Here is a 27,293-nt window from a genome sequence, read left to right as displayed (position 1 = left end):
CCTCTTGACTCACAACTGATGTGGGACTATTGGTGCTTTCCACATTATTAAAATCACAATAGAGCCTCCCAATCAAGGAGGACTCCGATTGTGTACGGTCCGAGAAATTTCATAGTCGACTGAGGCGTATCTCAGCCCCAGAAAATCGAGGCGGATCTCGATCCTTATCTAGCGCGCCATTATTGCGAACAAGAGCTCAGCCCATCATGTGAGGTATTGTCCGCTCTGACCCATGGGACTTACGGTTTTGTTCCTTAAAAGGTGTCTCATATGGAAAAAAAAAATTTTTTTGTTATAAACGTGAGTCCCTCTTGACTCACAACTGATATGGGACTATTGGTGTCCTCTATATTATTAGAACTACAACACTTACCATCCCTCTACAAATGATGCAAATTACTTTACACATTTGTTTTCCATCGATCTTGACACAATTAATATAGAGTTGGGTGCACATACTGTTACATGCACCAAATAGTAAGAGGTGCTATCCTGAGCATATATTGGAGCACGGTGGAGCAGAGAATAAAAAAGTTGGAGCATACTTTGGGTGGGACTTTGAAATCTATCTATAAGAGAAAATTTAAAACAAAAAAGAAAAAAGAATGAAAATGAAGGAAGTAAGAACAAAAAAGAAAGATAGAAAAGAAAGAAGGAAAAAAAAAAGAAGAAGAAAAGATTAAGAAGGAAAAAAAAGAAAGGAACGTAGAAAAAAAGAACTGATAGGAAAAAAAAAGAAAAAGAATGGAGAGCAAAATAAAGGAAGAAAAATAAAAAAGAAGAAAGAGAAAAAAATAAAAAAAAAAAGGGAAGAAGAAAAAAAAAGAAATAAAATAATAAATAGTAAATAAATAATAGAAAGGCACAGGGTATTAGAGATTTTGGAGTGGTAATTGGCTACCTGTTAGTTCACTATGCTCTAAATAATCTTGAAAATGCTTAATATAGCACTTCCCATTATTTGTGTGCATATAAACAGCATGCACATCCATATTTACATTTTTTGTATGGAGGTGAAAAGTAAGTGCGTGCAAATTTGTATTGGTTATATTCATAGGGATAAAAAGTGCCAGCGGATCTGTATAAGCTGTATTCATGTAGTCAATTTTGATGGAATATTCATGCAGTCAACAAGTGTACAATTTTTCAGTAGCTGCATACAAGTGGTCAATATATTTCTGCAAGTTACATTAACTATGTCCATGAAAATGGAGTGTGAATGTCTACTTTATTTTTGTGCAGGTAAGTTTATACGTGTGCATATTATTTTAATGTTATCCTCATTTTTTTCAAAGAACAAAATGAATACAAAGATGGCAATTGCGTTCGCTCAGAGAAGATAAGAACGAAAAGGACAAAATTTGGTCCAGACATGATTGGTGGGCGTGGAGTTAATAGCTAATGAGGTTGAAGCGATACCTATATTTATCTTATTTGACTAATACAAATATGATTGATGGGCGTGGAGTTAATAGCTAATGAGGTTGAAGCGATATTTATATTTATCTTATTTGATTAATATAGATATGATTATAAATATTAGTTAAATACAAAACTTCATATTATTTATTTTAAATAGATATAGATATAAAATAAATAATAAAAATATACATATAAATATGAATATAAATTAGATGATTAAATTTTATGATTGTAGAATCAAAAAATTATTAAGTGAAAGATAAATCAACTTGACAGCATGTTAATATGATCATTTATTTTTTATAAATTTTATATAAAATAAAATAAAATTATAAATGAAATCAAATATTTAAATACGGAATGAATAATTATCTATTTATATTTGTATCTATTTTCTTTTTTACAAATAAGAATGTAAATATGGACATTAATCAGATACTCAAAAATATGTCTGAATATATATATATATATATACACACACACACATGTGTGCATGCATCCGATACACTATATATTAAGTCACTGTTGCAGGCATCCATCCTAATTGACTAGGACCGAACAACAGAGAAATTACCGAACAATGAAACTGACATAGCAGGGTACATGATCCATGTACCAATGATTAGCTTTTTATATCAGCACAGCTTTTGAAAGTTAGAGATTCTTTAATTATAAAAAGCAAAATAAAGACTGTGTGAAAAATTATAGCTTAGAATCCTCAAGCTACAACTGCATTAACTTAATTGGAGCAACATAAGCACTTCCACACAATGGAGCAATCTTACTTGGTAGCTTATTATCAGTGGGCCTCTTTTTTTTTCTTTTCTTTTCTTTTTCTGAAAAAAAAAGGGAAAAAACAGAGAAACTTGAGATGTGAAACTCAAGTTTGCTAAAGATATGGAGCAAGAGTAATAAAAATTAAGGACCCTTTCATATCATTAACAGAAAATACCCAATTACTTTTACATGGTTCTATATTTCTACATGGCCCTTCTCATGGTTCATTCAAAAGTACAGGGAACGATTATCTAGTGGACATTCGGTTGTCGTCGACCCTATACTTTTCTGTGTCACGGAGTGGTGTCGATTAGCAAATGTTGTGAGATGGAAATTGAATCAATTAAAGTGAAAGTCTAAAGTTAAAACATCAAGTCCACGCAAAGTTGCAAATCTCATCATGCCGCACTGGAAAATATGGCCTCCATTGTCCATCTTCTTTTAGACTTTTCCATCTTGTGTAGCTTTATAGCGTTTGCTCTAAAATTTTTATCAGGTTACTGAGGTTTGGATACTATCAACCGGCCTAGGGACCTAAAAGATGTATATGAAATGACAGCTAACAGGATCTACAGTCTTCCCATTTTAATAAACATGACATCTAATAGACATTTAGATTGATGCAGTGCTTTTTTTTTTTGGGGGGAGGGGGGGGTCAGTGACGTACCACTATTTTTAAAATGAAAAAGAACACCTGATTGGAGCTTCCTTACTGCTACATCCATAGCAGTCTGTAACAGTATAGACATAAACAAGTGGAAAGCTTCACATCAGCGGAGACAACTGAGACGGTATAAAGTCTGGAGATACATCCACCGGTCAAGCAAATGAGTCCTACCATGGCCAAAGGCTGCTTTCATTACTTCTATGGACGAAGGCCTAACTGCTGTTTCCTTTGGAAAAAGTAATAATACCCAAAGACTTCCGAGGCACTCAAGCAAATTTCCTGTACCAACCACAGTACATCCACTTATTGATGACCCCTTCATTCCTGAATAACTCCAACAACAATAACTGATAAAACACTATATCCAGAAACCTGCCTCTGTTCTTCCAATGCCAAAATTGACTTGCCTGAAACTTTGTAGTCATGCTGTAACTTGACCCATGATGGATCGTCTAGTTTCTTCCAAGAAAAGGAATCCACATCCTATGGCACAAGAACTCCAATGGATCAGCAGTCAAAACTGCCTGCTCCATAATATAACTCTTCTGGAGAGCACACTTCAACCGCATACTTCTCCCGGTTACTTTATCCATCCGCCAGCTTGTTGGTCGCCCATCATCAAGTATAGCAATAATAAGCAAATGCACAAGAAGTTGAATTTCTTTCAAATCAGGAGACAAAGGATTCAGGCATCTAATGTTCTACCATTCTAATACAACAATTTTCAGTAATAACTAGGAATCAGAACTCATAATCATCAAACAAGATTTCCAAGGAATGTACGAATTTAGATCCAAAATTTTCCAAGTCTGTTGCCCTTTGCTCTTTTGGACTTGGGCAGTTTAATAACAACCTCCTCATCCCCATGAAGCTGCGTCTGAGAAGCTTCTGTCCAAGAACCAATCTTGAAAGCAATATGATCCATGGGATGTCACTAAGAGTAGACAAATCAAGGATCAACACATAATTCAATATTACTATTACAAACAATGGAAGTTGGTTGCTTTCAGACCCCAAGTGTTATTTAAACCATCTTCTTCACTAGTCATTAGTCTTTCTTAGGTTGTTGGAGCAAGCTGAAGTGTCTATTACGATAACACGCTTCCCAATCAACAGCATCACCATTGTATATGACTGACTGCAATTACCTCCCTACTGACTTGGAACAAGTTCATTGAACTCAATACTAAAAAAGATTTCCCTAAAATAAAGATATATATATGTGCACGCGCACGCGTGTGTGCGTGCGTTATATTATATTATATGGAGGGGGGAGAGAGGGAATATTACCAATAATGACCCAAAATCTTGAAAACTTAAATAAGAGATACTGGGAGAGTTAGGGAGGAGGTAAGAACTGAACCAAATCCCTCTTTTACTTGATAGACCATAGGTATTCCCAAGGACTGATTTTGGCATACACAAAATATTGATTGGAAAAACTTGAGGAATCGATTTTCATTTGTCTCTTGAACAATCACTTTTTGTTCCTTTATAACACCAATTACCAGCACAAGTTTGAGAAATTCAATAAAGAAATCTGAAAAGGAAGAAGAAGATGTGAATGTGAATCAGCATATCTCAATCAACTGAATAGGCAAACAACCATGGAGCCAAAACCAACAAAATTGAACAAGTCACCATCCACTCTTCAACTTGAAAACGAACTCTGATTGTGTGAGATCATTATAAATGCTCATGCAACAACTCCACATGGGTAACATTATTAATTGGTGGCAACATGTACAGAAGATACAAGCACAGGAAACCAGATTTCACATGCAAACTAAAACACAAGCAATAAGCCTGATAAAAGCTCAAGTTACTAGACTCTGTGTTGCTAAGGGTACGACAAGGCCAATGTGAAAATTTGAAATTGCCTCTGCATATCAACTAAAAATCCAGAACCGAAGACAATTGCAAGAAGTATTAAAGGTCTACACTTGGACCAGAAAAATTGAAATTAAAATTTATAAAGGAAACCAACCTAAACTGCCACAAGTTACAAAATTTTACAACATGAATCAACATTATTGAACCAGATAGAAGGAAGCAATAAAAAGAAAAATCATCATCGCATATTACCCTCTCGCAGGACATCAATCATGTTGTATATTCTTTTCTGAGCCTTGGACTGGACCTGCATGTTGTACAAAATTAAGCTTTTCCTCTTCAGAGAAAAACTATGAATAGATTTGTAGTAAAAAAGAAGACATAGACGAGAGAACAGAACCTTCTTTGACAGAAATATGGCAGCATCAATTGTTCCCTCTGCATATATTGATCGGCCGCAAACATTGTGCTGGAACTCAAAAGAAACTCTGAAAGAAAAAATAATAAACTTATCACAATAAGCTGGAGGAGATGAAAATTTCTTTAGTTGAATCTAAACTGTGCCTCAGGATGGTTGATTACGTCTCATCAGGTGATGTTAGATGATACATATGAAACGCATGACCAGATAAATGCTCCTCAGGGACGCCCACCATTTCAAGTTGCTGTTTAGGGTCTCTTATCTGTTGGATCTGTTAAAAGGGAGAGAAAATTGGAAACTGATGAAAACACGTTTCAGGCAAGCATAAAAAGTTCATGTAGATATTCTTGAGAATTCTTAAAACTGCTCCTTGATTTTTATAATATGCGGAAACACTTCCATCACTTCTTTGATTTCCATTGATGGGATTATAGCAGAGAATCAGTTAAAGCTAACCATTCATCAGGCCTTCTAAGTATAAATAAAATACTGCAACAATGAATTAATGAAATTGTCCCGAAGACCAGTAGCGATCTTTACTATACAAGGGAAAAGGAATTATATCAACCTCATAATTTGCAACTGTCTTTTCCTACCAATCTTAGTGAGATATCAACCAGCATAAGTTAAAAGCAAGAAGCAAGAATTTTCAATTTGACGAAGTAATATCTAATGCGGAGCTAAAAGCAAGAAATAAACCAGCATAAAGTTAAAAGATCAGAACAGTTAGTAGTTTAAAACTAGTCTTGCAATCTCAAACAATTAAACAACATTTGAACTCTAAAAAGAAAAGGAATCAATTATCCTGCCCAAGTTTGAGAGTAGTCAATGAGAAAATTGGGCGAGGAGACTAGTTAGTTCACCTGATCCAAACTGAAGGAGACACCAAGTTTCCGAAAGCATGAAATGACAGCTTTTGCAGTACCAGATATGTCCAGTTTGCTTGCTTGATGCGACTCCATCACCTGCTTATGTGCACACAATTATCTAATTAGTTATCAAGACCAGCTATTTTACACCTGTTCAATGTTCAGCCATTTGTAGCTCCTTAAACTAACAAGACAATTTCAAGCAAAATGATGACTTCCACCTGAAAAAAGGAATATAGACATTTAAAACAACATAAGTACGTAACTAAGATCATAGAGATCTATAAAGGACAAGAGAATCAGAAGAAATGAAAAACAGTAATTATTTTTCTTTTTCTTTTTTTAATCAATAGTTTCATCTGATACACAATTGCTAAATTGTCTAAAGCATTCCTAATAAGTTTTGAAAATAAACAGATAGAGAAAGCAAATAAGAGTTTATTGTCTCATTAATTATAGTTTATTAATATGAAATAAATGTATTTCACTGAAAATTTGAAACAACTTTAAATAATAAATAAACGAACGAATAAATAATGAACAAATGCAAATAAAAGCTAGCTAATTAGTGTAGTCAAGTAGCTGTACATAACACCACCACCTGCACAGCAATTTCTTTGAAGAACCAGTCAATACAACTAATGGGAAAGAAAACAATTATTGACAGATGAATGATTTCTGAGATATGCAATGCTCTAGTAGTAATCTGAATTAGTGAATGGCACTATACTGGCAGAAAGAAAAGTACAAGGGAGTTTAACCAGGAAAACCATTCTTCCCTTGATGCTGAATGATACAGTGCTGCAGCTCCTAGGTAACTAAGCCAACTTCTTGTTTGTTTCTGTCATATGGCTGAGTATTCATATGCCAAAAAAAGTTTTTCGCCAATGCTGCTTGTTCTTAGCGTGTTCATATTTTCTAAATTAAGTCTCCAAATAGACTCCAAAAGTTAACTTCAAATGCCTTCTAACATGTAGTGCCCCCATAAGTTTATCTAATGGTTAAGAACTAGCTGCACTGGCTGACTAGCTTGGTTTGTTTGCTCCTTTATTTTTCTTTATGATTTTGTTTGTTCATTAAGTGTTAACAAAAATATGTATAATTTTTCACTCTCGATGTCAAAAATACAAAGAGAAAAGAGAAGAAAGAAATGAAAAACAAATGGGAAAATCTGAATACAAGTGATGCTACTAAATAAACCCAAAAATACCCAAGACATCAGCAATTACAATTGGATAACCTAGCAAAATTGCCATACATAGCAATAAGAGACACATGACAATTACACATGCAGATAACAAACAATAAATGAGCAGCATAAGTGTGAGATTAAGCATTAATAAAGCAACATGGTAAATTGGCTCAGAGAGCTCAGATAATAAATCATGTTCGAGGAAAATTACAAAATGCTTAAAAGGTATATGCTGCTGAAACCGATCAGAACACCACCAGTGCTCTCTCTCGGCCCATAATCTCAATCCACCACTCAAAAAGATCAAAACATAGATCATGCAACCAAACTGAACCCTGCTCTGCATCCTGGATCATGTACATGATAAGAGATTAAAGTTTCATCTGGATGACCAGTGTCAGAAGGATGAAGGTTTGCCAGTTTGCTTCCTTATGCAAGCCAAAGTTATTACTGTTAGTTGCAGACACATGCAAACAATTATACAAACTGGTAAACAGAGGCAAGATTGATTGTTGCAAGTGAGAGGCAATGTGATTACTACAGTTCATTAATGTATAAAATTTTATAAAAGAAGTAACCTGAGCATAGCTCTTCTTTCCTAATGACTTGCCCAGAGACATTCACTAACAGTATAAAACGAAGCTTCCAAGCAGAAGCTAGAACAAGTGGAATGACTTCGTTATTGAAACTTCCTGAGATGGAAAATCGTACTCGTAAAGTATAGCCTGAAAAGGCCCCAGGAAATTCTTCGGCCATAATTTCCATCGCTGCAAGAAATGCAACAACCTACCAAAACAAAGAAATAACAAGATGGTGTTGGAAAAAAATTGTCTTGGATATTTAACTGTAGGAGACAACATCAACCAAAGCTTCCTCAGTTAATCAGAGGTACTCTCCATTGCACCTGTTTCCCCATCTGCGGTGAGATTACTGCATACACATTTGCATCTTGCACTGTCTTATACAGTACCGCTCTGTCCCCGCCGGTTGTGCCCATTACAAATGGCACGCCTACTTTGCAATAAAGTTCAGCATTTCCTACAGAAATCAAAACATGACCTCATGTTTAGATATCAAAGTCACTCAAAGGATGGGGAAGAGGAGGAGGAGGAACAGGAGTCGAAGTAGGAGGAGGAGGAGGACAAGCAGATGTTCTAGGGAAAACAAACACAGGACTGGTGCTTTACCTTCTATGGCACAATAGTAAGTTGTAATGTTAATCTGATGCAATTCTATAAGCTTATATTATCATATATTTGACATCAAAACTTAATTCTGTTTCTTAAGATTTCAGCAAAACTGGCTTCCGGATGCTAGCAGCACAACACTACAACCAAGCAAGCAGCATTGGCTCTAATATAATAGTCCCTAAAACAAGGTTCTGAAAACCGATACCGGTGGCCATACCGGTCACCGGCCGGTTCGGTACTGACACACGGTACGGTAGGTGTGCCGGTTTGCCCTTCTTTTTTTTTTTTTGTGGAAGGAATGTCCAATCAATTTTTTATAGATTATTGAATGTTTTGAAGCCCAAATTGATATTTTGTAATATTAATTAATGTTCGTATCACTCCGATACATGTGCCACAAATCTAAGTGTGACATTATGTTATTTAGCATCCTAAATAATTAATACATGAAATACTTTTTTTTTTAAAATTTAGACCTAAGCCACTATGCGCAAGATGCATCAAAACTTTGATAAATGGGTACTAAATTTATATCGAAAGTAGCTTGCAAGTCCCTAAACAATAATCTGATTTTATAGTTATTTTTTAAAATTTATTTTTTTATAATTTTTTATTCTAAAAATATATTTTAAATTTAAAAAATTATATACTTAACAAAATTAATGATTTTAGTGTCATTATGTAGACCATTCATAGATCTACAACATATATTAAAATCATACCAAAAAAAAATTGACATGATTTCCCCTTGTTTTTTCATTTTTTATGAATTTTCAAAAAAAAAAAAAGGAGAAGAGAGGAAAGAGAGCTAGGAAGGAGAAACATACCTTTATTCGACATTTTTTCGAAGTTTTTCTACTGCTCACAGTGCTAGAGAGTGAGAGAGAGAGAGAATGAGAAACATAGAGAAAAATTTTTTGTGTCTCAGACATAAAACCAGCCCAATATGAGCCGAACCGTGCGCAACTGTATACCATTCGATTCAAGCCCAAACTGTCCAATTTAGGTCCGAATCGGATGATTCATAATTTTTTTTTTTTTTTATTTCTGAGTGCCAAAAACTAGGCCTGAACCGACCTAGTTCGGTGCCGGTACGGCCTGAACCGAGCGGTTCGGGTCGGTTTTCAAAACCATACCCTAAAACATTTTATTCTTTGGATTGCTATTTTTATCTGTTTTCTAATGGTGGTTAAACATAAAAATATGAATGGACATAAACAAAATTGGTTGAACTACAATAAAACTTTAGAATAAATTTACCATTCACTGCATCAGGAACAGTATAATCCACCACCACAAGATTGGGAAATTTTTCAAACATTGAGGACAGAATATTTTCTCTTTCGGATGGGCCATGTATTTGAATCTCTGTACTGCCTACTTGTACAGTTCTACCAGACTTCTCTCGACTGCTGAATGACACAGGCACTAATTCAAGGCCTGCAGAAACTGCAGCTTCTGCAACAGCCTTCCCCATCTTTCCAGTGCATCCATTCACCTGAAATGATCAAGAGTAATCATCTAATATGTTAATAAAAATGCATCAAAAAAGTTCGATTAGGGACACATTAATTTAATGCTTTAAAAAAATCAATGATGCATAAAATTATTCATTTGTTTGCTTCATGACATTCTTTGTTTAATATGTAATTGTACATTGTGCAAACCAAAAACTGTTAGAATACAGGAAAAAGCATGTCCATTCACCAGCAAATTTCACAATCTTTATAAGGATACCCATGCCTTTTCAACCAGCAACTGTTGCAACCAGCTTTAGGAGAGTTAGCAAAAATGTGGAGATGTTATTAAATTTCCATCTCATATATTCACAATTAGTGAGCATAGGATGGAAGTTGCACAAATAGTGTAGGTCTCAAATATGTGAAACAGAGATCTAAGGAAGCCTTGGAAAGAGGACATGTCAGTTTTGTTTTCAAGTGTCAGGGAAGATGTAGAGACCTAATCACTGAGAAAAATCATGCCACATATTAATGAGAATGAATACTAAAAAAGAAATTAATCTGCAAACGTTCACTAATTGGTACTGTGCTTGTTGGATATTGTTGTCTAGTGAAGTAAGTTTAACAATTCAATATAAATAAATCACAGAACAAGATGTAAAGTCAAACACACGCCCACAACCATTACAAAAAATGTAGATAGCAATTATATATTTCAGGGTTCCATTTTGGTAACAGGACAGACAATTGTGTCATATCCATTGTCATAATTATTACACAATGATGATTAACAAGTCTTACCCACTCAATGCATATAACTTATAATCATGAGTTGATACATTAGCCTTTAATAATAAAGGATTTCCCTTATTATTTAAGAAGATAGTTTTAAACATTGAGCCTTGTCCAAATTATTTGGAGTTGGTTTTACAAATGCTTCTTCACCAATCACTCCTATCAAAAGATCACAGGAAATTTTTATATTTTTCTCCATTATTACTTCTGACCAACTTAATCCCAAGCTAATGATAAACATTTCAGCTCAAGGTCAGAAACATTGCCCAGAAGCTGGAAGATGAAAAGCCCATATGCATGTCTCTGTATGCAAATTAACCTAAAGAATACATTGGGACATAATAACTTGTGATGGATACAATCAGGAAAATCAGTGCATTGCCAATGTAGGTATTTAAATTACATCAGCTAAATAACTGATGAACAAAGCCTGGTTGGGAACAAATATGTGAGTGACAAGTAGCTTCATCATGGTTTTGTCAAGATGACATTTATTTAGTTTCTTAACAGCCAGTAGCTCATGTTTTTTGCTCACTAAACATTTTTAAGGAAATAAGGGATCTCACCATATGCAATTCTATTAAAAGTAAATCTGGTACAGCAGTGAGTGGAAATGATGGGTCTAAATACCCAAAAACTCATACCAATAACACCTATAGATCAACAACCCTTTGCACAAAACATGTGGAAGAAAAATCTTGTCCTGGCCTCCAGAAAAAAAAGATCAAAAATACATTAGCACACCAGCAAAACCAACAATGGCAATCACCGGAACTCTTTGTATAGCTCCCATCAATGCTCAGTGGACTGCTTTGCAATATGAGATGCCAAGGGTGCACATTTTAGCTTAAAAAAATGATTTTTTTAATCCCAAAAGCACAGACAAAATGAAAGACTATGATGCTTCTCCTCATTGCTTAAAGTGTGCCGTCTCTCTTATGATCTACGAAGAGACAATTTAACAATAAATCTGGGGCATGTATTTTATTAACATCACCTCCAGATGTTCAGGACAAAGAAGCAAAATAAGAAGGTGCACAATGGTTTCATGCTCTCTTCAGCTGTTCATACATATTGCAATTTGCTACCTTGTCGATCCTTTAAAATAAGGGTTTGCGACAGAACTAAGCACTTGAACACTTTAAGCAGGGGAATTTGTTTCAAAGATATCCATAGCAAGTCCAACAAGACATCGCATGATGTGAAATATCGACCAAAAAATGTACAGAGAATCCTTCATCTCCTAAGTCCAAACCCCACCTTTCCCAAGTAATCTTCATTCTAGCTCCATTCTAAATAGCCAACCTTCCTAACTAATCTTCATTCTAGGTCCATTCTAAATAACTTATGTATCCATGACCATATGCTCCTTCATTTTCAGATTTCTTGCAGGTACACAGGCACAAAAGCGGGTGTTTCAAAGAAGCAAACAGGGCAGCTGACTGGGTGGCTTCCTTTGTCGCTAATCATCACGGATCCGAGATTTGGGATACCTCCTCTGCATTACCTGGTTATCTTTCAGGACATTTTGATGGCTGATATGACTGATTGTATTTACTCGGGGCTGTGTAAAGGAGCCAGACCAACAAAAGCAAGAAGAAGAAGAAGAAGTTTTACTCCCAAAAAGCAAATTGAGTTGCCATTCCCTGTTAAACAGAAATCCTCTTTTGCCGTGAGCATACTTCTGCACACACGATAGGTTATAAGGATCACCAGACTACTGCAACAAGGGGTTCCTGTTCCTGCTTGATGTTTTCCTATTCGGGATATTGAGTGTCAGTAATCCTAATCACACAAGCCATCGTCACTCTTTGAAGGAATACAGCACAAGGAAATACTAGCCTCTGCATTACCATGATGAATTTGACATGATATATACCGACTCTAGCTCAGTCTAACCACCAACTGAGGAATTCATCAAGTCAAATTCACCATCTACGATAGCCATGAGATTTTTTGAATCCAAGCTCGCACCAAGTACCAGTATTATTTTTCCGAAGTTCACAATTCCTACACCTATAAGCACCCTAGATACCATTTTGTACATCCAACTGGAACCAACAAATACACTTCATCCGAATCAGCTCAACACAATGATTACACCTCATATTTCATACAAGAAACAAATACATGAATCGCTGCAACCTTCGCTACTCTTTAAGCACTAGTAATAAGGGAAAAAGAAGCATAAGGCTTTTAAATTGATGAACCCCTTAAACCCTAACCCCCAACAGGCCTTGGCTTCACTAGTAACGCAAGTTAAATAGAAAAAATCATGAGAAAGTTCGAAAAGAAGTTACTTTTAACACGATTATGTTGTATCAAAATCGCTTTTTCTCTTTTCCACCATCATCGTCTGGATCAAATGGAAGTAAGAGAATCGAGTAATCGTACCAATATAGGAAACGAATGGATTTGGGATGTGATGGCTGGAGATTTCTCGAGCTTCTTGGATGAAGAGACGCACATTATGGAGCTCGGTCTCCGCGGGATTCTTCGAGAGAAGAACAGGCGGCCTTGCTCCGGATTTACTCGAGGAATAATGCCGGTTTCTGGCAGCAAGGACAACATCGGCCTCGTGGTGGAAGAGAGTCGGATCGATCAAAGGATGGAGATAAACGGAGGCTTTCGTAGGAAGGGAAGGGGAACAGCGAGGAAAGAACGCATGGAGCACGGAAGGACCCTGGGCCTAGGGTAGGGGGTAGAGCTCGGGAGTCCGTGCACGGCGATGCTTTCGGGTCGGATCGGGTGCGGATACATCACGACCCGGATTCAGACTCAATTAGGATTTGGATCTAAACTTGCAAGTAGGGATGGAAATGATATGGATATTATCTATCCTGATCTGATTTCATATCCAAAATAATTTAAATATTAATAAAAATTTAAAAATCTAACTAATATCCGTATCTGTATTCATATTTGTAAAAGAAAAAAATATTGATATGGATAGGCAACTACCCGATCCATATCCCAACTTATGTATAATTCTATATAATTTTATAGCACTTATTAATTTTTAAAAAAAATATACAACTATATAAACATGTTATTAACTCCATTTATCATCTATTTAGTAATATTTTTTAATTCTATAGTATAAAATTTAATTATCTAAGTAATATCTATAATTATATTCATATTTTCAATATCCGAATTATATCTGTATCCATTTAAAATAAATATGGATATAAATTTTTACATTCGAATAATATTCGTATCTATATTTGTATTCATCAAATAAAACAAATATGGATATGGATATGATGGTATCCGTTCCCTACTTGCAAGTCCAAACCAGATGGATTTACTGTTATGATTAATTCCTATTGTATGACTCCATGATGCAACCTTCCAAACTGCATTGGTCATTCTATTAGTGGAGGATGATTATTATACTAAATTATATGATTAGTGATATTAGATTTTTATGAAATATCGAATAGATTATTTGTGGATATCCGAAGATCTTTAGTCATTAACATATATCACACAAAACACAATGATCTCAGATCATTGAAGATTATATTATCTTGAGATAAGAATCATTAGTAATCTAATATCATCTTGGTAATTCTATTTGGATCACCAAATGCCACATCAAAGGGCGAGTTGATGCAAGGAGTAACCATTACAAAGTTGGATTGTTGTGCATCTATTATAATTCATATCTAATACATATATATGAAAGCAGAAAGTGAGAGAAATTATGTTACCAATCTAGTCTATCCATATAAGTAAAAAATTCTCACATCTTCATGCCGTCTGGCACAATATCAACCTCCATTATGCCATATCAATATAGAACGATATAAATATTATGTTATTAACTACAGTATTAAAAGCACTTAAAAGTTATTTAAAATATTGAAAGCAATGGGCTGGTGTGATTTTTTAAAATTCTATTAGGCTCATGAGGACTCTCAACATACCATATTAGATGAGTTTGACTATTCCATTTTTCTAGGAGGCCCTCAACTCCTACTTCTCCCTCTTTATTTTTATTTGGAATTCTATTAAGCTTTTAAGAGCTCTCGACCTTCTATATATTAAATACACATTATTATCATTATAACTCTTTATTTTTTTCTCAAATAATAACTTATGTGATTTTATAACCCACACCTGATACGCGGGATAAAAAACTAATTCTATTAGATTTCATATAAATGTGAAGAGCAAACTAAGTTATATCCATTTAACTAGATAATGAAGGGGGAAAAAAAATGGGCTTCTCATCTATTAGCAAACCAATAGAAATTGAAGTTTAGATGAAAAAAGAGTTTTAGGATTATAATATATATAGAGAGAGAGAGAGGCAGCTAGAATTTGGTTGATCGGATTTGAACTAAGATCCAATTAGAGAAGAACTCTATAATAAATATCTTATATCAATGATCCTAGTCATTGAATGTGATCTACTATCTTAAAACAGTTTGTACAAAAAAAAAATCATATGATTTTGAGACCCCTAGTCTATGCATCAAGTAGTTAAAAATTACATAGTCTAAATAAAATAAAATAAAATTTATTTTTTTAATCACTTCATGCATAGATTAGGGATTTGTAAATTATATGACTATTAGTACATAAGTAATTTTGAGATATTAAATTATATTTAATGATTTGGATCATCGATGTAAAATTTTTATTGTCTAACCTTGATATGAACGGATATAAACTCAGATCTGATCAAGTTTATTCAAATCTATTGCTATATATATATATATTTGATTGGTCGTAGTAATAGGTTTTATTTTAAAAAAATATTAGAAAGCATTATCTAGGTTGTTTAGCCTTATTTTCAAGATTTACTCAATGTGAGAATATAACCGTACGTTTTATGGCAGATGCGCATTTCCGCATAGCGTCGCCCGGATCTAATCAAACGGCTACAATTAAGTCATCACAATGCAAACTCCGGACTTCTTTTTGCCGTGGGACTACTGTTTGACGAGACGTACAGTGCATCCGGACTTCTTTTTGATGAGAATTCCGTGCATGCACCTTTGGTCGTGAATTCAGTGGACTTCTGAAATATATAGACGGCCGGGGACTCAAGGCGCGCGTCTCGGCCGCTTTCTCTGCCCTTGGAAACCCTAGCAGAGCCTCCCATCTCTTCTCCCTTGTCGTCTCGATCAAAACCCTGAACCTAGAATCCTCCTTTCCTTTCGCCTCTTCTGTCTTCGGGCGCCGGAATATGGCATCATCGGTGCTCTCGGACCGCTCTTCGCCGGCGACGGCACGGCTTCTTCCCTTCCAGAGGAGCGCACAAAGTTGGAAGTCCCAATTCCAACGCTCGGTCTCGATCGCGTGGAAGCCCTTGAGGCTGAATGTGATTCGATCAACTGCCTCTCCGCATCGGAGCTTATCGGCCGTTGCTCCAGGTATTTCGGTTGATGCTTTTCACGATTCTACTCCAATTCTGTTTAGAGCTTGCTAGATTGTAATCCAGCTGCTGTAACGGTGATAAAAGCTGCAACCTTCTCATCTGTCCGCATGGAACTTTTTTTTTTCTTTTTTCGCAAGTTGCTGATTGCATGGAGATTTGAGAAATGCATTCTGTTATATTTTGTTGATAATAAGTCCTTTTCAGGAGATTGCTAGCCTACTTTTGGTTGATTGGTTGAATTGTAGAGCACCATTCATAAAAAAGAGACTTTTGGATTATTAGTGGGCGTTGTTGTTTTAGTTATCAGAGCAAGTACGAAAACAGTTTGAGAGATGAAAGCGAGAACCACTTGGGCTAATGCAATTTCAACGGAGCATCTGATGCATGCAACCAGAAAAGAGTCTTAATTTCTTTTCTGGCAAAGTTATGTGCGGTGGCCATCCTTACCTCACAGATTCTAATTCTCAGCTGAGGAAAAATTCTGATCATTGGTTGTATTATGATGATCAGCATACACTGTAGTTTGATTGATCAGCATAGCATTGCATCCTTCTAAAAATTTGGACGTCTTTTTTGACAACTTCTGCTCAATTTGATGTCATGTTTGGATGCTATCTGAAAAGTGCTAAGCATCTACACTCCATTCCCATCTTATTTACCACAAGGTGCGGGAACAGATTCAGGCATGGTTTAAGGAAGCGGGTCTCTTGAAAAAGAAAAGGAAGAAAGAATAAGGAATCACTTGGAAAGGAGGTGCAGGATGAGATTCTAGAGAGATTCTGAAGTGGGTATGCCACCCTAAGTTGCGGCAACAGATGTTGACATGAAATCTCAGACATGGAGCTATCCCAACTAACAGTCGGCTACTCAACGTGTATTGCACCGATACACTCGTGCCATATAGGACTACTGACCTCAGCAGGGAATGGAGCATCAATGTATAGCAGTTGACATGCTTTCTCTTCTATGATGTATGCAAATGTCAACCTAATAGAGTAAAAAACCATTTTTTAGATCATAGACCTTATGGTCCAACATAGTTTTTCTTGTAAAAGAGAGCAAATGGAGAGGCTGTTATTTACTATATATGTTATTATACCTATATAGATATGAGTGTTTGGTGACCACTTTCCAAATATTGTGTCCTTTATTAGCCAATTTTAGTTACTTCCATTCTTTTACCTCAGATGCTCTGTTGTTGGAATATTTTTTATTGAGTTTCTTTTATTGTTGATTATGTGTACAGTGGCTATGACTACTGAAACCTCTGCTAAGGTTATTGATGGCAAGTCAGTTGCAAAGCAAATAAAAGATGAAATTGCTGGAGAAATTGTGAGGATGAAGGATGAAACTGGCATTGTTCCTGGATTGGCGGTCATTCTGGTAGGTTGTAGGAAGGACTCTCAAACATATGTCCGCAATAAGAAGAAGGCTTGTGAAGCTGTAGGTATCAAGTCTTATGAAGCTAATTTGCCTGAAGACAGCACAGAAGAAGATGTGCTTAAGCACATTACATGCTTTAATGATGATCCATCGGTTCATGGGATTCTGGTTCAGTTGCCCCTGCCTCGTGTATGTTTCTATTGTATGATGCTTAAATTAGTGAACAAACTTATTACTTCAATATATGTGTTTTTGTATTCATTTATTTGAAGATGAATTCTTGCATGACTTCTAAACAAAACCTGTTTTGTTTATTTGAAATTGATATCATGGGACGTTTGGCACGTGTGATGCATATGAAAGAAAATATGATGCTGGATTTCTTTGAGGAGACAGCAGAGATTGAAGTGGGGCCTGCAAGTTGATTATTAAAAAAACATGTTGGAGAAGATACTGGCTTACATGAAGTGTTCAGTCTTGTGGGAGCCATGGATGCTATTGAATAATTTTCTTGACAAGAATGCTTTTGGATAATTATCAAACACATTTTAGGCATGACGAACTCAAAGTGCAGGAGTATCCTGCTCTCGAGGTTATATATAGAAAGATTTTATGACTCATCACAATCATGGATTTTTTTTTTACAATTATTAAACATATTTATTAAAATTATGACATGGTGACATATGAGGTTTCTTGTGTAACATGTCGCCATCATATTGTTAGGGATAGTCTTCATGTGGAAGAACTAGTTTTCACCTATGTTATGTGATCCCTTTAATTTAGCCCAAACTCCCCCCATTGACACTTACACATGAGTTTTTTTATGACATTTGAACACTGTTCCATAAGAAAAAGAATGCTTATATAGTGAAAAGATCTGATGATTTGCCACCCACACATGGGCACCTGATACATCATGAAGCCGTGCCTATTCAAGATAGTTTTGCACATTATGGCTCTTGTGTCTATAATTGTCTTTTCTTGCCTGGTGAAGAATGTATGTTAAAGGGCTATGACCATCATCATGCACACTGTTTGCTAAAATTGTTGCCATCAGGTTGTGTCATCACATTGTTTAAGACAAAGCTAGTGTAGGATCTAAAAAGTTTGTTCCTTGGATCATGTAGAAAAATTACTGATTATGAGATAGTGATGCATATTCCTACATGATTACATGTGTTTGTATGATTCATAGTTTGTTCTATGACTTGTCCTTAAAATTCTGCTTTATCTTTTTCTTCATTTTGGCTTATAGGAATTTTTATCTATTATCTGGCAGCATATGAATGAGGAGAAAATTTTGAATGCTGTTAGTATTGAGAAAGATGTGGATGGTTTCCATCCACTGAATATTGGTCGTCTTGTTATGCAAGGTAGAGAACCCTTGTTTGTTCCCTGTACTCCGAAAGGATGCATGGAGTTGTTGCACAGGTGTGGTGTTGAGATCAAGGGGAAAAGAGCTGTTGTAATTGGGCGGAGCAATATTGTTGGAATGCCTGCTGCATTATTGTTGCAAGTATTACTCTTTACCTTATCCTTGTATTCATATAGCATTTTTCTACTTTACTTTTGCATTATTATCTTTTTACCATTTATGTTCTATGTTTTCTTTTGTGGGTTAATTCTGGGCATGAAAACATTCACAGAAAGCAAATGCAACCATTAGCATGGTTCACTCTTCCACTAAGAACCCTGAGGAAATCACAAGACAGGCAGATATCATCATTTCAGCTGCTGGAGTAGCTAACTTGGTGAGGGGTAGCTGGATAAAGCCTGGTGCAGTTGTGATAGATGTTGGGATCAATCCAGTTGATGTAAGAGGCTCTCTACATTAGATCTTATGCTAATAGTTCCTGTCTAAAATCAATCTTTAGGAACACTTTATAATAATTCTTTTGATGGCTATTATTCTTGCAAGCTGAAGTATAAAATTTTGATTAATTGTGAATCATTTTGGTTGTATTGCTAACATTGTATACTCAAATCTGTAACCTTAACCACAACTCTATAATTCTTGCTAATCTACAAATTCAAAGTTGTTTATTTCAGTGGAATGACAAAAAATAGGTATAGCAGCTTTAGCTATATTTTTATGGTTAGCTGTCTCTATTTTAGCACTTGGTTGCTTGTTTGGGTAGGGTAAAAAACCATGATAGCTTGATCAGAATTCTCCAATGGAATCAAAAACCATGGACTGAAATTTAACTAAGGCCACCTGTGGACTATTTCCCAGGTCAAATGTATCATTATAAAAAGAGCTTTCCTAGTCAGAGGCCTTTTTCTTTTTCACTCTGAACTGAGAAGCCCTATCCCATAAGCGGTGGCCCTCTTTCTAAGAGACTTGCCCCGTCCTTCCCCTCCTCCTTCATGGCATGCATTTGCCTTCTGCAGTGGTCTCTCCTGGTCCTGTTATCGCAACTCAGGGTTCATTTCTTCTGCCTTCCTTGGCTTCAATATCTTCCTGTCCATCTCCCTAATCCTATCTCCATGTCTCTTATGATATGTCTTGATGCTGTTTTCAATTTGAAGCCTTTTGATTCATTCTGCATAACATCCGCTCACTAGAGATCAATGCTTTTCAAGGGTATTTGTGGTTCTAGTTTCTTCTCTACAACATCATTCTTATGGTGTATGATCTTTGATAGTAGATTTTATGGTGGGAATGAAGAGCAACCATCAGTTTTTGGAAAGAAAATAATTTTTTTGGCAAGTTCGTGTTTCCTCACAAGGAGGTCAAGCTTTAGAAAGAAGCCCATGAACACTGTTGACATCACTAGAAAAATGTACCCTCTTTTTGGGTATGGGATAGAAGAACGTACTGCTGTAAATATTGCTTTAGATGCCCTTCTCACCGTACAGATTTCAGCAATTTATTATTATTTTTTAAATCCATTAGGGGTCATTTAATGGTTGCTATGCCTGTCCGCTTTGCCTGTCCCTGAGACCCCTTGTTACATTATACATATACATGGCATGTATTTAAATAACAGCTGCAATTTCTGTAATAGTAAATAACAGTTTTGAAGCGGCTCATTGAAGGAATGGCAGCGTAGTGCACAAGGCTCTCATCATTGCAGGATCTGCAGTGTCTTATTTTAAAGTTTTGTTGTGTTTGTAACTTTTATTTAATGAAGATTCATTGAAGTTTCTAATTGATACATGAGTATTACCTGAGCTTAGTTATTTGTAAAAATTGAATAGCTAATTTTCAAAGACCTTAAATATTTCTAGCCGATGAGTTCAACAGAAATTTTGGTTGAGCGAAGGTGAGAAATTTATGATAAACTACAGGAAATAATGTGCTTAGGAAAGAGAGGTTGTGCACACCAAAAATTTTAAATTCCCACAACTAGTTTATAGTGGTTTAATTATCATGATTAATTGTTAACACCTAGTTTCTAGCAGCGTCTTCAAATAGTTAGTTCAAAAAGGCTAGTCTCAAGTAGGTAGCTATGACTCCACTAGATCTTTTTGTTTAAAAAAAAAAATTATACCAAGGAAACACTGATGAATTCTGGAGAAATTTTTTCCCACTGAATTCTTTTGCAGCATCACTTTCTGTGTCCAAACTGGCTTTGAGGTTTTTGGCCACATTCTACAAATTTAAAAAAGTTCGTGACTTGTTTATAGTTATTTTCAAGAAATACTCTCTAAAGTAATTTCTGAGACTTTGATCTCTTAGTCTTTCCTTTTTTCATGGCCAAAATAGGATGACTGTGTCGTCTCTCATGGCTTGGGAACTCCGCATGGTTTGGCATATAAAAAATTGTACAATGAATCATCCGAATTATCAAGTGGCTGTTCTGCTTTATCTCAAAGGTTTTGCACATTTGTGCACAAAATATGTGCCCGAGCCTGCCTAATGCCTTGAAGTATGAATCTCAAAAAGTACCTTAAGACTTGTGGATGAGATTATAGATGGAGCATGCTCGTAGCAAGTGTGGCTTGTGGTGCATGCCGCACACCATCTTATATGCATCATGTGCGTGTGCATTTGATTTTGGTTATGTCCACAGCCAAAGAATACAGAAGAGAAGAGTAGATTTGTTTTGTATTCTTTAGGTATCCTTGAACTAGATATGGTTGCAAGACTCAAATGCTTTTGTAGACACTACTGTTGCTATATTTGAATCAACATCTCTGTCCAATTGAATAATGCAACAATTTCCACCATTATGAAAGATTTTGCATGAAACACTTATTTGTCATGCTTTCATAAAAAGAAATTGTTGGAAGCTTGTGCCTAATTTTAAATAGAATTTGAACGTCTTTCCTTAAGTTTTTGCTTTTTCAGAAGTTTGGTAAAATTTACATTAAAATTACTTGAATCTTTTTTCTCTTTACCTATCCATGATTTCCAATATGGTTGTTTATATTTACATCAATTATGCAAGAAAAATGTTAAATTCATTGCTCCTGATCCATCTTTCCATTTCTCAATCGCATAAAGAAAACATTGTACAGCTTGCAATTAAATCTCTACTTGTTTCAGGATGCTGAAAGTCCTCGTGGTTACCGGCTGGTTGGTGATGTCTGTTACGAAGAGGCCTGTAAGGTAGCTTCTGCTATTACACCAGTTCCTGGAGGAGTTGGTCCAATGACCATAGCGATGCTACTATCTAACACACTCAGCTCAGCAAAAAGGATACATGATTTCAAGTGATACTTGAAATCTCATTATAAGTTATATTATAAGTTCATACAGCTGCTGAGTTTATACCCTACAATTTTGGGTGCTTTTGGAGTTGAATCTGTGTTTCTAACCTGGATGTTTTTGGTCCACCTGAAATGGGTTAATTATCCCATGGGATCAAGTAATAAATGAATATTTACATGAGTTAAAGAAGAGATCGCCACTCTTGGCTTGATTTAGGAACTCCTTGTCTGTCATTTTTCCTTAAAAATTTCTCCAGTAGATTCTTGTACATATATGCATGCACGTATTATACAAATGGAAAGCTCTTATGCTGTCAAATCCTTGGCTAAAAAGTGAGAAAGCATATGCAGGGAATGTATACATTCTTTCACCTGAATCGGACATTGCTTTGATAGTGCACAATTGCATGCAGTGGGGCAGTGACAAATCTTTGAAATTCTATTGCCACTGCGGAAAAATGCAATACTACTTGTCATTTTTAATAATTGCTCATGGAGAGGAAAAATCATACTAACCTTCATACTACTTCAAACTTCTGACTTACGGATAGAGGTCTTTAAGGCAACGGATTACATAATGTAGGTAGACCTCATCCAAGAAGGTTGGATCTGATTGTAGGTTTTCAGTATAACCATCAAAAGACTTAATTGGCAAGCAAATTTGGGTACCGTTTTATATCGGTGTCAACTCTGAATGCGCTGAGAAACTTCTTCTTCTATATTTCTTGCAATCTGATGCATGATCCGAAATTCAAAGCAGTAGGATTTCTCCATGAGGTTATGATTGTCAGTCTCAGAAAGAAATGACTATCAATCCATCATGGTGTAAGACCGTGCACGACGTGGACGATCTTGCTTGTCAAGTTGGTGCATTGGAATGCAAGTGATTCAACTCAAGTTGGCTCTGCCATAAATTATAAATTTAGTCAGTGTATCATATCACTCTCCAAGACCCAAACCAGCTTTGTTTTGTACTGGTTTTGTGGGATCTGTATTTGATTTGTTAACATCGTTTTTGGTTGATTCTTATTTTCTCAGATCTTTTACGATGTATTGCTGTGCGCACACGCATGGACAATGAGTTAAACTTTGCCATTGAAACACTGCGTACGCACCTAAAAAAAAAAAAAAAAAGGCTTGGCACTGCGTACTACGCGCTAGAAGTCTCTAAACACTGCGTACGAGCCTAGCAACCTGTTCTATTGGACACTTGGTAAAGGTTTTTCCTTCTACATGTAATCAGGTTAGGAGTAGCAAACGGATCGGATCGGTCATAAATGGGTTGGATCATAAATAGATTGGATCAGAAAATGATCAATCCAAATCCGATCTGTTTACTAAATGAGTCAAAAATTCAAATCTGAATATGGTCTGTTTATTAAACAGATAATTCGATCCGATCTGTTTAATCCGTTTATTAAATAGATCAAATTAGATTAAACAGATTAAACAGGTTAAACAGATTAAATATGTCAGAAACAGGTTAAACGGGTCTTAAATGAGTTAAACAGATTAAACAGGTCGGGTTAAATGAGTCAGAAGTAGGTTAAACAGGTTAAATGGGTTATTTGACTCAATCCAATCTAAATATTAAACGGGTTAAACGGATTAGATATCTAAAATCCATATCCAATCCACTTATTAAATGGGTTAAACGGGTCGATCCGTTTATGATCCGAACCCATTTAGTCTAAATCCAAATCTATTTATGGCGGATCGAATACGGATCGGATTGGCGGATCGGATCATATTTTGCCAGTCCTAAATCAGGTTGAGAAGATCTGTTGGTCCCCAAATTTAACACCTCCAACTAATTTAGGTGACCGCTGCAACCTGATCTTGAAAATATTGATGTGCTTGATAGGAACTCGAACTTCTTGCATAATTAGTTCTTTGCAGTAATGTTTTAGCTTGCTTAGAATGATGTGGCTAGGTTTCATTACTGGACGTGGAAGGGGAAATATGCTTAGATTGTTTTAGGCCGAGCGTAGAGAAAAAGGAGAGCGAGCGTCGGGGAACAATCGAGCCGAACCAAATTGAGTCGAGTAGTTAAAAGCTCAAATTTGATTCGATTCAAAATATTCGGATTCGAAATTTGACTCAAAATTGATCAAGTCTTAATATTTCGAGCTCGAACTCGACTCGATGAAAAAGAGGCAAAACTTGAGATCGACTTATCTCGACTCAAATAGCAATTGAATCATATTTGAACTCAAATTTGAGTTCTAAATCGAGTCTTAACTTACTAATAATATATATGTTAATATATATATATTATAAATAAAAATAATATCATGAAAAATATATATAAATTTAAGTAAGTTTGTGAGCTTTTGAGCCGAATATCCTGCTACTCGAGTTTGACACAAAAAATTATTCAAGCTACTTGAGTCCGATAATAATTAAGTCAAGTCGAGCTTGGACTCGAGTTGAACTTGAGTAGCTCATGAGTAGTTCGACTCGTTTGCACTCCTGAATGATTGTGATGATAGATAACAACCCAATTTTAGAGGAGAGCGAGAGCGATCATGGGTTGTATCCCAATCCTGATGAGATTAAGAAGAAGCGAAATTCTTTGTGCATCGCGGGCGGTGTAGAAAATCTGACATGGAGTGCATCGCCTTGTCTGATTGGTCCACGTAGTTAGTACTTTTCAACATGTATTTAATGTCTGCAAGTTGATTTTTTCATTTAAAAATTTTGTATGAAGAAAATATCTCCGTTTTTAAAAAAATTATGACATTTCATGTCTATATTACGACATCCTGCGTCCATAATATGGATCTCGTAATTTTTTTCTAAAGAACAGAGATATTTTTATCATTCAAAATTTTCAAACGAAAAAACCGACCTGCAGGCATTAAATGCACATTGAAAAGTGATTGGATTGAAATATCCCTCTCATATATATTATGATATTCGAGACCATATTATGACATTCTGGATTATATTACGCCACAGAATGTCATAATTTTTTCAAAAGATAGGAGTACTTTCATCATACAAAATTTTTAAATAAAAAAATCAACCTGTAGATATTAAATATGTATTAAAAAATAATAATTAAATAGATTAATTAGATAAAATGATGTATTCTATGTCAGATTTTTACACCACCTGTAATGCACAAAAAATTTTTTGAAGAATACCTCTTAAGGTCTTTTTTTATCATTTCAATCTTGCTAGGATTAGGCCTGTGACCCTTCAGGACTCTTTATCTACCTTATCCGATCTCTCTCTCCCCTGCCTCGAGCCCATCCTGCCAACTATGACCGGATCCGAAAGGATTCTTCCAAATAGGCCCTCAAAAGGGACATAATTTTTATCGATGTTGTATGGTTAATATCTACACTCTATTAATGGTCCCAATAATATTGCAACTAAAGCATTTCTACGGAGAAGTGGGGAAGGAATGAGGAATTAGGTTTTGGGTTAGGACACCTAATGATAATAGGTACGCTTGTTTTGCTGTCGGGAAGGAGATTAACTGGTAAATCTAAGCAAGAATTTATTTATCAACAAGTAATCGAAAATTTAAAGATGGAAAACTCATATGCTAAGCTATGGTTGTAGCTGATATTGTGTACAATTAGAATATGGACTTCATTCAAAATGAATTGTGATAATGATATTTACATAGAGATATATGTATATCATCATTATTTCTTTTTAACATGGCATTTCACTTGTCTCCACTTCTCCACTTTATGTATATATTATGTTTATTTGTTATGATATTTGTCTTTCTATTGTATACAAATTGCTAGATTAAAATAACTAAAACTTAAAGTTTGCACAAGAAGTCTAATCATTTTAAGTGAAGATTCCTTGTAATAATTACGTTTCAAATAAAAGTATCTTATTTATTTACTTAATAATTCTTTCATGATATAGTTATCATAAAAAACAACAATGCTAGAACAAATTATGGCTTTTGATTGTTTAATCATGCATTTGAATTTGACTCGAAACCGACAAATAATATCTTAAGTTGGATATAAGCCTAATATAACCTTATGTTAAGATTTTGCTAGGGTTCAAACTAAATTAACAATTTTAGTACCTACAATGCTCAAGGGAGATTTTGATATTTTTTCTAATTGGTCTTTTAAAAGTTCCCATAGTCTTTAGAAGTAAAAATTTCTTACTTTCAAACATGGTTAAAATAAGGGCAAGCGAAAGTTCGGTGCAGCATTATCCTCTGCATCAATGCCCAAGGAATTTTAATATTTTGAAAAGAAATAAAAATATAAAAATAAAAAATATCAAATATATATTATTTATTTATTTATTTATAGAAAACATGAGCTACATAGGAAAGAAAGCTTTCCAATTGAAGCCTAATTAATATTATTAAATTCTATCAAAAATTATTCAATAATCGTTATATGCATGTATATTCTTAATAAATTTTATATATGCACGCTCGAAAAAAATATAATTATCAAATCATAAAGTTAATTTTAAAAATAACATTTTTGGTTCATCAAAAAAAAAAGAAATATACACATCCATGGAGAAATTCTTTGTGCACTGCGAACAATATAGAAAATCTGATGTGGAGCGCACCGCTTTATATAAATTGATCCACGTAGTTACCACTTTTTAATGCACATTTAATACTGACAGTTTTATTTTTTTATTTAAAAATTTTAAATAATAAAAATATTTTTTTTGAAAAAAATTATGACATCTTATGTCTATATTATGAAATTCTGCGTACAGAAAGTTATAATTTTGATGCAGAATATTATAATATATCACAAAATATTATAATTTTTTTTAAAAAATAAAGATATTTTCGTCATTCAAAATTTTTGAATGAAAAAATAAAATTATAGGCATTAAATATGCATTGAAAAGTGGTTGGACAAAAATGTTCATTTTATATTATGACATCCTGGGTTATATCATGACATCCTGCATATAAAAATTAATAATTTGATGCAGAATATCATAATATACTATAAAATGTCATAATTTTCTGTGCCATAATACCGTATAAGAAATCATAATATGTTATAGAATGTCATAATTTTTTTAAAAAAATAAAAATATTTTTATTATATAAAATTTTTAAATAAAAAAATATAAATAATAAATATATATTAAAAAATAATAATTATATAAATTAATTATATAAAATATCGAATTTTCTACGCCACCTGCGGTGAAAGAATTTTCCATGTCATTGGGCCCGTCACTGCAGCAGCAAAGGCCTCCGTGTCGATTC

The 27,293-nt window shown here is 34.9% G+C and overlaps 2 protein-coding genes across 2 annotated transcripts; one reads left to right on the top strand and one right to left on the bottom strand.

Annotated features, from left to right (window-relative positions):
- Positions 1-4,729: 4,729 nt before the first annotated feature.
- LOC105055075 (probable 4-hydroxy-tetrahydrodipicolinate reductase 1, chloroplastic) lies at positions 4,730-13,307 on the bottom strand. Its single transcript, XM_010936782.3, has 8 exons — positions 13,021-13,307; positions 9,632-9,869; positions 8,086-8,219; positions 7,893-7,967; positions 5,984-6,085; positions 5,282-5,391; positions 5,100-5,187; positions 4,730-5,006 (listed from the first exon to the last, which is right to left on the bottom strand). Exons 1-8 carry the CDS (start codon positions 13,195-13,197, stop codon positions 4,938-4,940), a joined length of 993 nt encoding a protein of 330 aa, XP_010935084.1. The 5' UTR covers positions 13,198-13,307; the 3' UTR covers positions 4,730-4,937.
- A 2,364-nt stretch (positions 13,308-15,671) lies between these two features.
- LOC105055076 (bifunctional protein FolD 4, chloroplastic) lies at positions 15,672-22,280 on the top strand. Its single transcript, XM_010936784.4, has 5 exons — positions 15,672-16,013; positions 17,265-17,590; positions 18,684-18,920; positions 19,051-19,218; positions 21,897-22,280. The coding sequence occupies exons 1-5, from the start codon at positions 15,827-15,829 to the stop codon at positions 22,065-22,067; spliced, it is 1,089 nt and encodes a 362-aa protein (XP_010935086.3). The 5' UTR covers positions 15,672-15,826; the 3' UTR covers positions 22,068-22,280.
- Positions 22,281-27,293: the final 5,013 nt, after the last annotated feature.

Source organism: Elaeis guineensis, chromosome 12, assembly GCF_000442705.2.
Source record: "Elaeis guineensis isolate ETL-2024a chromosome 12, EG11, whole genome shotgun sequence".
NCBI classification, from domain to species: Eukaryota; Viridiplantae; Streptophyta; class Magnoliopsida; order Arecales; family Arecaceae; genus Elaeis; species Elaeis guineensis.
Note: the sequence above shows the minus strand (reverse complement) of the source record. Positions and strands in the feature narration are given on the sequence as shown.

Excerpts from the sequence above, each read along its gene's own strand:
- LOC105055075 (XM_010936782.3), bottom strand. The coding sequence starts at position 13,197 with ATGTTGTCCTTGCTGCCAGAAACCGGCATTATTCCTCGAGTAAATCCG. Across the intron at positions 5,392-5,983 it reads TCTCCTTCAGTTTGGATCAG|ATCCAACAGATAAGAGACCC; the intron begins GTGAACTAACTA and ends CCCTTTTAACAG. Across the intron at positions 5,188-5,281 it reads CTAACATCACCTGATGAGAC|AGTTTCTTTTGAGTTCCAGC; the intron begins GTAATCAACCAT and ends TTTTTCTTTCAG.
- LOC105055076 (XM_010936784.4), top strand. The coding sequence starts at position 15,827 with ATGGCATCATCGGTGCTCTCGGACCGCTCTTCGCCGGCGACGGCACGG. Across the intron at positions 16,014-17,264 it reads CTTATCGGCCGTTGCTCCAG|TGGCTATGACTACTGAAACC; the intron begins GTATTTCGGTTG and ends TTATGTGTACAG. Across the intron at positions 18,921-19,050 it reads CTGCTGCATTATTGTTGCAA|AAAGCAAATGCAACCATTAG; the intron begins GTATTACTCTTT and ends AAACATTCACAG.